The sequence below is a fragment of the Martes martes genome (assembly GCF_963455335.1).
Source record: "Martes martes genome assembly, chromosome: 8".
In the NCBI taxonomy this organism is placed as follows: Eukaryota; Metazoa; Chordata; class Mammalia; order Carnivora; family Mustelidae; genus Martes; species Martes martes.
The window spans coordinates 63,191,125-63,202,119 of record NC_137895.1 but is presented as its reverse complement, the minus strand read 5'-3'; the positions used below and the strand labels follow the sequence as shown (position 1 = coordinate 63,202,119).

At 43.3% G+C, this 10,995-nt stretch overlaps 1 protein-coding gene across 1 annotated transcript; it reads left to right on the top strand.

Moving 5' to 3' along the window:
- Window positions 1-2,323: 2,323 nt before the first annotated feature.
- LOC308346920 (cationic amino acid transporter 3-like) lies at window positions 2,324-10,721 on the top strand (the record flags this gene model as incomplete). Its single annotated transcript, XM_080810028.1, is given in 3 exon segments — window positions 2,324-4,459; window positions 10,528-10,651; window positions 10,653-10,721. Coding segments are annotated over 3 exon segments (1,890 nt in total). The 5' UTR covers window positions 2,324-2,762.
- Window positions 10,722-10,995: the final 274 nt, after the last annotated feature.

Below are 10,995 nucleotides of genomic sequence, written 5' to 3'. Positions count from 1 at the left end.
TTTATCACTTACGTGTTTCTTATAGCTGCCATGAATGATGTGTAGTCAAGGTTTTTCATTCAAATTTTTCATTTTTATTGCCTTCTTCAAGGAAGGTGATACCATCCATATCTTTACCTGAGCCAGTATTATAAAAGCTGCTTGGCTACAAAGTATGTATTTCAAACTCAAGTAGTTATGAATTCTAGATTGTGTGCTCTTCTTCTTCTTCTTTGGGTTTCTCTTCTCAGTGTGGTCATTTGGTTAACAAATACTTATGAGCATCTACATCAGCCTGATGGAGGAGACAGGCAGCTGGCCTAGAATTTAGATACCTTAGTATCAATGGCACATGGGGGAAGCCAGGTGCTATGAGAGCCCATTGGAAGGGCAACATAAGGGTCAGAGGAGATTTCCGGGGAAGTAACTTCTAAGTTGGGAACTGAAAGAGAAGTGGGGTTTGGCTACATGAAGGGGCCAAAAGGCAAGGAACAGGGTGAGTGTAGAATTTTGCAGCTGGAGCAGGAACTGGGGAGGGGATGAGGCTAGAGAAATTAGCTCAAGTCAGATTATGAAGGAAGGAGGGACTATGAAGGAAAGGCAGTGGGGAACCATTGAAGAGTTTGAAGCCTAGGGGCTGGTGGGGGACACCTCAATAACATTTATTAATATAGACAGGTTCCATGAGTGAAAAATTGGCTCTCCTTATCTCTCACACATTATTGTTGGTAAATCATAACACTGGAGCTGTTAAGTGGCAAATAAGGAGTCTAGATAGATGGATTTGTAGAGAGAAGGTCTGACCCATAACTCAAGGTTTCCTTTTGATCACTATAGAGACAACTTCTCAATTTTGATTTGCTCTTTCTATCTTTAAAAACCTCTGACAATATTTCCTAAAATTCTCTCAAACCAAAGCATGAGTAGGGAGGATAGTGGGGGCTGCATGTCTTTCTTTTCTCCGTTCTTCACTACTCCTTTGGGGGGCCTGGCTGAGAATTATTACTCCTGACCCTTTCTCCCCTGAGGAGGAAACCATTTGAATGTAGTAGGAGAGTAGTGGGAAGAAGGACCCTCATGCCAGTTCCTTCATTAAGAAAATATATTTGGCATACTGAGAGCATGTTTTGAATGAGTTAAAAATACCTCCATCTAAAAAATTAATAGGGAGTCACAAGTGAGTGTTTTAATACAAGCTCACAGAGCAGGGCAGATTCTCCAGGACCCTGGCAGCTGACATCACAGGGTGAGTATAGAGCACAATGTGACTAGTGAGGACTAAAGAACTGAATTCACCTTCTCTCCTGGAACCCAGAGAGGAGGAAACAAAGGAATTGTTTTGGTCATGAGTTTCTGAGCTAGATGACTTATTTTTCTCCCTTTGAATCACACTCTCATGGCTGAGGACATGAAAATTATAGTGAATTTTGCCTGGGTGATTTAGGTGAGATGTGTTGAATTTCAAAATTCATAAAACTACCTTCCTGGCTCCCCTCCCATGTCAGTCCTGGACCGTGGGTTGGCTGCTGCCACCATTTCTCCAGTATTTCCTTCCCAGATAGCCTGGTCCTCTCCTTCTTGCAGGTGGTTATGAAGGCCCTGCCCCTTTCTCCCTCTTCCTCTCTGTTCACAGTGCCTCTGTGGGCCAAGTGGATAAAGGAAAGGGGAAGACTGTACATTCTTGGCCATCAGTACAGCTAAATGGATGATGCAGAATGAGGAGAAAGGGGTGGCAAAGTGCCACCCAACCTTGGCTAGCTGATGTTGGGGTAAGGGTTTGTTTTCTTTCTTTAAAGATTTTATTATTTATTTATTTATTCATTCATTCATTCGTTCATTCATGGGAGACAGAGAGAGAAAGAGGCAGAGGGGGAAACAGACTCCCCACCAAGCAGGGAGCCCAATGCAGGACTCAATCCTAAGACCCTGGGATCACAACTGGAGCTGAAGGCAGATGATTAACCAACTGAGCCACCCAGGGGACCTGGGGTAAGGGTTTTAAGACCAGTGGACCAATATTTGTATTCTAACCTTAGATGATGTTTTTAAAATGATTCTGTAATTGTAACAAGGACCACTAGTTTGTGAATTAATGTGTCATAACTCATGCTCAAGTACCATGCATATCCTGTATATGAATAACCGCACAGTACATTCATGCCCTGTTGTGTCTTACAGCTTAATTAGTACATGAACCTACACGACTTAGATGAACTCAAATAGGATTATGTCATGTGGTGTGCACAACAGGAGAGTGTGGGGGGAAAGTCAGTTGATTTTTATTTCTTGGAGAGTCAGTTGATTTTTATTTTTCTTTTTTTTTTTAATTTTTTTATTTGACAGAGAGACAGCAAGAGAGGGAAAAACAAGCAGGGAGGGCGTGAGAGGGAGAAGCAGGCTCTGTGCTGAGCAGGGAGCCCAATGTGGGGCTCCATCCCAGGACCCAGGATCATGACCTGAGCTAAAGGCAGACACTTAATGACTAAGCTACCCAGGTGCCCTGCCAGTTGATTTTTCTTTGATCTTTTGGTGTTAGTTTCTGTGATACTTGGGCTGTAACAGGTGACATGTGACTTCTGAGCATTGGTTAAACACCGTTGTTCAGTAAATATTTATTGTTTCCTTAGGCATATGGAGTGACAGCACATATAAGAAAAATACGAAGCAGCAGCCTGAAACCTGAGCAATGGAACTCAGCAGCCCCAACCCAACTCCACTTAACTCAGCCTCACCGAACCTGATCTGAGACACTCAGTAACCTGCCCTTGCTACAGCTCTCTGATATGGAATCCTCTTCAATTCCAGCTAGAAGGCTGTGTCAGACACTTCACATATTCGGTCAAAAGCTGATACACAGACGAATGCTAGAACAAGATGAGGCTAAGATTGACTCTGACAGAAGCCTGAGCACTCTGGATTTAGTGGCCCTGGGTGTGAACCTCACAATAGGTGTAGCTGTGTATATCCTGGCTGGTGAGGTGGCCAGTAATCAAGCAGGACCATCCATTGTGATCTGCTTTTTGGTGTCTGGCCTAACTTCATTATTGGCTGGATTGTGCTATGCAGAGTTTAGTGCCCAGATTCCCCTTTCTGGCTCTGCATATCTCTACGCCTATGTCACTGTAGGTGAAATCTGGGCCTTCATCACTGGCTGGAACCTCATCTTCTCCTATGTTGCTGATACAGCCAATATGGGCTTTGCCTGGATTTCAGCTTTTGACAACCTGTTTGGGTACCAGATTTCTCAGGCCCTTAGTGAAAACATCTTATTGCATTTTCCCCAGGTCCTTGCAGAGATTTTAGGCTTCTTTATTGTGGGCCTTGTGTTTTTGCTCATTGGATTGCTGACTTTGAGGTTTAGGGAGTCGATGCTGTTAACCAAAGTGGTCACATTGGTGAGACTTTTGATTCTCAGTTTTGTCATCATCTCTGGCTTCATTAAGGGGGACCTGCACAACTGGAAGCTCACAGAAGAAGACTACAGAAAGGATGAACTCAATGGCACCTCTAGCTTGGGCCCTCTGGGCTCTGGAGGATTCATGCCTTTTGGCTTCCAGGGGATTTTCCATGGATCAGCTACCTGTTTCTATGCATTTACAGGTTTCGATAACATTGTTACCAGAGTTGAAGAAGCCCAGAACCACCAGCGTTCCATCCCCATGGGCATTGTGTTGTCACTGCTCATCTGTGTTTTGGTGTATTTTGGTGTCTCTGCAGCCCTTACACTTATGGTTCCTTACTACCAGATTCAACCTGGGAGCACATTGCCTGAGGCTTTTCTCCATATTGGCTGGGCCCCTGCCTATTATGCTGTAGCTTTGGTATTCCTCTGTAGTCTTTCTGTCAGGCTCTTGGTTTATATGTTCCCCATACGTCAGTTGATATATGTCATGGCAAAGGATGGCCTCCTGTTCCCTGTCCTTGCCAGAATCCATACCGGCACCTATATGCTCGTCATGGCCACTGTGATCTTTGGCATTATTGCAGCAATCATGGCATTCTTCTTGAGACTTGCTGATCTTCTGCAACTCACGTCAATTGGGACCCTGCTAGCTTATTCCCTGATGGCTTTTTGTGTTCTCATTGTTAGGTATCAGCCAGAGAGAAAGAAGGGGGAAAATGAAGTTCAGACACAGGAGGAGAATGGGGGAAATCAAGCACAGGAACAGAAGGAGACCGCACCTGCCACAGAGAAGCTGACTCTACAAGGACTATTTTTTCCAGGCAGCCCCACCCCCACTCCACTCTCTGGCCACGTTGTCTATGTTTGCTCCTCACTGCTTGTTCTGCTGCTGACTCTCCTCTGCCTGGTGCTGGCCCACTGGCCAGGTCTGCTTTCTGGAGACCCAGGGCCGATCACAGTGGTTGTGCTGCTCCTGGTGCTCATCACTGGGATCACTGGGGTCATCTGGAGACAGCCACAGAGCTCCTCTCCCCTTCCCTTTAAGGTCCCTGCTCTGCCTCTCCTCCCACTCTTTTTTTTTTTTTTTTAATTTTTTTATTTTAATAAACATATAATGTATTTTTATCCCCAGGGGTACAGGTCTGTGAATCGTCTGGTTTACACATTTCACAGCACTCATCATAGCACATACCCTCCCCAATGTCCATTTCCCCACCACCCTCTCCCATCCCCCTTCCCCCCCGCAACCCTCAGTCTGTTTCTTGAGATTGAGTCTTTTATGGTTTGTCTCCCTCCCAATCCCATCTTTTCATTTTTTCTTTTCCTACCTCCCCCCAAACCCCCCCACCTTGCATCTCCACTTCCTCATATCAAAGAGATCATATGATAGTTGTCTTTCTCCGATTGACTTATTTCGCTAAGCATGATACCCTCTAGTTCCATCCACGTCGTCGCAAATGGCAAGATTTCATGTCTTTTGATGGCTGCATAGTATTCCATTGTGTATATATACCACATCTTCTTTATCCATTCATCTGTTGATGGACATCTAGGCGCTTTCCACAGTTTGGCTATTGTGGACATTGCTGCTATAAACATTCGGGTGCACGTGCCCCTTCGGAGCACCACGTTTGTATCTTTAGGATATATACCCAGGAGTGCAATTGCTGGGTCGTAGGGTAGCTCTATTTTCAGTTTTTTGAGGAACCTCCACACTGTTTTCCAGAGTGGTTGCACCAGCTTGCATTCCCACCAACAGTGTAGGAGGGTTCCCCTCTCTCCGCATCCTCGCCAGCATCTGTCATTTCTTGACTTGTTAATTTTAGCCATTCTGACTGGTGTGAGGTGGTATCTCATTGTGGTTTTGATTTGTATTTCCCTGATGCCGAGTGATGTGGAGCATTTTTTCATGTGTCTGTTGGCCATCTGGATGTCTTCCTTGCAGAAATGTCTGTTCATGTCCTCTGCCCATTTCTTGACTGGATTATTTGTTCTTTGGGTATTGAGTTTGATAAGCTCTTTATAGATTTTGGATACGAGCCCTTTATCTGATATGTCGTTTGCAAATATCTTCTCCCATTCTGTCAGTTGTCTTTTGGTTTTGTTAACTGTTTCCTTTGCTGTGCAAAAGCTTTTGATCTTGATGAAATCCCAATAGTTCATTTTTGCCCTTGCTTCTGTTGCCTTTGGCGATGTTCCTAGGAAGAAGTTGCTGCGGTGGAGGTCAAAGAGGTTGCTGCCTGCATTGTCCTCAAGGATTTTGATAGATTCCTTTCGCACATTGAGGTCCTTCATCCACTTTGAGTCTATTTTCGTGTGTGGTGTAAGGAAATAGTCCAATTTCATTTTTCTGCATGTGGCTGTCCAATTTTCCCAGCACCATTTGTTGAAGAGGCTGTCTTTTTTCCATTGGATATTCTTTCCTGCTTTGTCGAAGATTAGTTGACCATAGAGTTGAGGGTCTATTTCTGGGCTCTCTATTCTGTTCCATTGGTCTATATGTCTGTTTTTGTGCCAGTACCATACTGTCTTGATGATGACAGCTTTGTAATAGAGCTTGAAGTCTGGAATTGTGATACCACCGACTTTGGCTTTCTTTTTCAATATTCCTTTGGCTATTCGAGGTCTTTTCTGGTTCCATATAAATTTTAGGATTATTTGTTCTATTTCTTTAAAAAAAATGGATGGGATTTTGATAGGGATTGCATTAAATGTGTAGATTGCTTTAGGTAAAATAGACATTTTCACAATATTTGTTCTTCCAATCCATGAGCATGGAATATTTTTCCATTTCTTTGTGTCTTCCTCAATTTCTTTCATGAGTACTTTATAGTTTTCTGAGTATAGATTCTTTGCCTCTTTGGTTAGATTTATTCCTAGGTATCTTATGGTTTTGGGTACGATTGTAAATGGGACTGACTCCTCAATTTCTCTTTCTTCTGTCTTGTTGTTAGTGTAAAGAAATGCGACTGATTTCTGTGCATTGACTTTATATCCTGACACTTTACTGAATTCCTGTATAAGTTCTAGCAGTTTTGGAGTGGAGTCTTTTGGGTTTTCCACATATAGTATCATATCATCTGCAAAGAGTGATAGTTTGACTTCTTCTTTGCCGATTTGGATGCCTTTAATTTCTTTTTGTTGTCTGATTGCTGAGGCTAGGACTTCTAGTACTATATTGAACAGCAGTGGTGATAACGGACATCCCTGCCGTGTTCCTGACCTTAGCGGAAAAGCTTTCAGTTTTTCTCCATTGAGAATGATACTTGCGGTGGGTTTTTCATAGATGGCTTTGATAATGTTGAGGTATGTGCCTTCTATCCCTACACTTTGAAGAGTTTTAATCAGGAAGGGATGCTGCACTTTGTCAAACGCTTTTTCAGCATCTATTGAGAGTATCATATGGTTCTTACTCTTTCTTTTATTAATGTATTGTATCACATTGATGGATTTGCGGATGTTGAACCAACCTTGCAGCCCTGGAATAAATCCCACTTGGTCGTGGTGAATAATCCTTTTAATGTACTGTTGGATCCTATTGGCCAGTATTTTGGTGAGAATTTTCGCATCTGTGTTCATCAAGGATATTGGTCTGTAATTCTCTTTTTTGGTGGGATCCTTGTCTGGTTTTGGGATTAAGGTGATGCTGGCCTCATAGAATGAGTTTGGAAGTTTTCCTTCCATTTCTATTTTTTGGAACAGTTTCAGGAGAATAGGAATTAATTCTTCTTTAAATGTTTGGTAGAATTCCCCTGGGAAGCCGTCTGGTCCTGGACTTTTGTTTGTTTGGAGATTTTTGATGACTGTTTCAATCTCCTTACTGGTTATGGGTCTGTTCAGGTTATCTATTTCTTCCTGGTTCAGTTGTGGTAGTTTATACATCTCTAGAAATGTATCCATTTCTTCCAGGTTGTCAAATTTGTTGCCATAGAGTTGCTCGTAGTATGTTCTTATAATTGTTTGTATTTCTTTGGTGTTGGTTGTGATCTCTCCTCTTTCATTCATGATTTTATTTATTTGCGTCCTTTCTCTTTTCTTTTTGATAAGTCTGGCCAGGGGCTTATCAATCTTATTAATTCTTTCAAAGAACCAGCTCCTAGTTTTGTTGATTTGTTCTATTGTTTTTTTAGTTTCTATTTCATTGATTTCTGCTCTGATCTTTATGATTTCTCTTCTCCTGCTGGGTTTAGGCTTTCTTTGTTGTTCTCTCTCCAGCTCCTTTAGGTGTAGGGTTAGGATGTGTATTTGAGACCTTTCTTGTTTCTTGAGAAAGGCTTGCACTGCTATATATTTTCCTCTCAGGACTGCCTTTGTTGTGTCCCACAGATTTTGAACTGTTGTGTTTTCATTATCATTTGTTTCCATGAATTTTTTCAATTCTTCTTTAATTTCCTGGTTGACCCATTCATTTTTTAGAAGGATGCTGTTTAGTCTCCATGTATTTGCGTTCTTTCCAAATTTCCTCTTGTGATTGAGTTCGAGCTTCAGAGCATTGTGGTCTGAAAATATGCAGGGAATGATCTCAATCTTTTGGTACCGATTGAGACCTGATTTATGACCCAGGATGTGGTCTATTCTGGAGAATGTTCCATGTGCACTAGAGAAGAATGTATATTCTGTTGCTTTGGGATGGAATGTTCTGAATATATCTGTGATGTCCATCTGGTCCAGTGTGTCATTTAAGGCCTTTATTTCCTTGTTGATCTTTTGCTTAGATGATCTGTCCATTTCAGTGAGGGGAGTGTTAAAGTCCCCTGCTATTATTGTATTACTGTCGATGTATTTCTTTGATTTTGTTATTAATTGGTTTATATAGTTGGCTGCTCCCATGTTAGGGGCATAGATATTTAAGATTGTTAGATCTTCTTGTTGGACAGACCCTTTGAGTATGATATAGTGTCCTTCCTCATCTCTTATTATAGTCTTTGGCTTAAAATCTAATTGATCTGATATAAGGATTGCCACCCCAGCTTTCTTCTGATGTCCATTAGCATGGTACATTGTTTTCCACCCCCTCACTTTAAATCTGGAGGTGTCTTCGGGTCTAAAATGAGTTTCTTGGAGGCAGCATATGGATGGGTTTTGTTTTTTTATCCATTCTGATACCCTGTGTCTTTTGATTGGGGCATTTAGCCCATTAACATTCAGGGTAACTATTGAGAGATATGAATTTAGTGCCATTGTATTGCCTGTAAGATGATTGTTACTGTATATTGTTTCTGTTTCTTTCTGATCTACTACTTTTAGGGTCTCTCTTTGCTTAGAGGACCCCTTTCAATATTTCCTGTAGAGCTGGTTTGGTGTTTGCAAATTCTTTCAGCTTTTGTTTGTCCTGGAAGCTCTTTATCTCTCCTTCTATTTTCAATGATAGCCTAGCCGGATATAGTATTCTTGGCTGCATGTTTTTCTCGTTTAGTGCTCTGAATATATCATGCCAGTTCTTTCTGGCCTGCCAGGTCTCTGTGGATAGGTCCGCTGCCAATCTAATGTTTTTACCCTTGTATGTTACAGACTTCTTTTCCCGGGCTGCTTTCAGGATTTTCTCTTTGTCGCTAAGACTTGTAAATTTTACTATCAGGTGACGAGGTGTGGACCTATTTTTATTGATTTTGAGGGGCGTTCTTAGCATCTCCTGGATTTTGATGTTTGTTCCTTTTGCCATATTAGGGAAATTCTCTCCAATAATTGTCTCCAATATACCTTCTGCTCCCCTCTCTCTTTCTTCTTCTTCTGGAATCCCAATTATTCTAATGTTGTGTCGTCTTATGGTGTCACTTATCTCTCGAATCCTCTCCTCGTGTTCCAGTAGTTGTTTGTCTCTCTTTTGCTCAGCTTCTTTATTCTCTGTCATTTGGTCTTCTATGTCACTAATTCTTTCTTCTGCCTCATTTATCCTGGCAGTGAGAGCTTCCATTTTTGATTGCACCTCATTAATAGCTTTTTTGATTTCAACTTGGTTAGATTTTAGTTCTTTTATTTCTCCAGAAAGGGCTTTTATCTCTCCGGAGAGGGTTTCTCTAATATCTTCTATGCCTTTTTCGAGCCCGGCTAGAACCTTGAGAATTGTCATTCTGAACTCTAGATCTGTCATGCTACCTATGTCTGTATTGATTAGGTCTCCAGCCTTCGGTACGGCCTCTTGTTCTTTTTTTTGAGGTGAGTTTTTCCGCCTTGTCATTTTGTCCAGGTAGGATTTGCTTTCTCCTGCTGTGGAATTCCGCTGTTCTTGGTGACTGAAGTTGGTTTTGGATGGTTTCTTGTTGATCTTCTGGGGGAGGGGCCTGTTGTAGTGATTCTCAAGTGTCTTTGCCGCAGGCGGAATTGCACCGCCCTTGCCAGGGGCTGGGCTAAGTAATCCGCTCGGGTTCGCTTTCGGGAGCTTTTGTTCCCTGAGCGCTTTCCGTAGAGTTCCGGAGGACGGGAATGAAGATGGCGGCCTCCCAATCTCTCGGCCCAGAGGAGCCGAGAGCTTGGGGTTCCGCTCCTCAGTGCGCTCTCAGAGCAAAGCGCCCAATAGCCCCGCCTCCCTGGCTTGCGGTCGCGCCTCGAGGAAAGCAGTCAATTGTTGGAGCTGGAGAAAAGCGCCGGGTCGCTTTTGTCTCCGTGGCCTCCGGCCGCACTCCGAGCCCACCCAGCCTGCGACCGGCACAAGGTAACCCCGGGCTTAGAGCTCACTCCTCGGCTTTGTCGCTATAGCCGGCTTCCCCGCTCTAATACCTGCGAGCTCTGCGGCACTCAGACACCCCCAGTCCTTCTGTGACCCCGCGGGTCCTGGGGTTATGCTGACCCCGCCTGGGTTTCCCCCCAGTTTAGCCTCTGGAGCGATGTCTCCCAGTAGAGCCGACTTTTAAAAGTCCCGATTTTGTGCTCCGTCGCTCCGCCGCTTGCCGGGTGCCGGCCCCTCCCCCCGGGGTCTATCTTCCCGTCGCTTTGGATTCACTTCTCCGCAGGTCCTACCTTTCAGAAAGTGATCGATTTTCTGTTTCTGGGATTGTTGCTCTTCTTCTCTTCGATTTCCCGTTGGATTTATAGGTGTTCACAATGGTTAGATAAGCTATCTAGCTGATCTCCTGCTACCCGATGTCGTCTCAGCCTGCTACTTCTCCGCCATCTTGACTCCTCCCTCCTCTCCTCCCACTCTTGAGCATCTTTGTGAATGTTTGCCTTATGACGCAGATGTCAGCTGTCACCTGGGCCCTAATTAGTATCTGGATGCTGATTGGGTTTGTTATCTACTTCACGTATGGAATCCAGCACAGCCTGGTTGCATAGCCCCACTGAAGTTAGGGCCCAAACTCTAGACTTTGAACTCAGCAGTGCCAATACATATTTGATTTGACATCATCACCCCGAATGCTGTGTGGTCCTCTGCACAACAATGGAGAGTACTCCTGAGCACATACAAAGCTATGCCTCCCATGGCATGTTGGTGGGAGAACACTAATAGAGCTCTGTATTCATTGTGTAGTGAAGGACGTGTCTTTTCTCTTCCTCCCCCTTTTTTTTTCTGTCTCCTTTTAGTTGTGTCTGTAGCTTCTTGCTGGCTTTAAAAAAAATTATTAAAATAAAATAGAAAAAATGTTTTTGTTTCTTTGGATAAATATCCAGTAGTG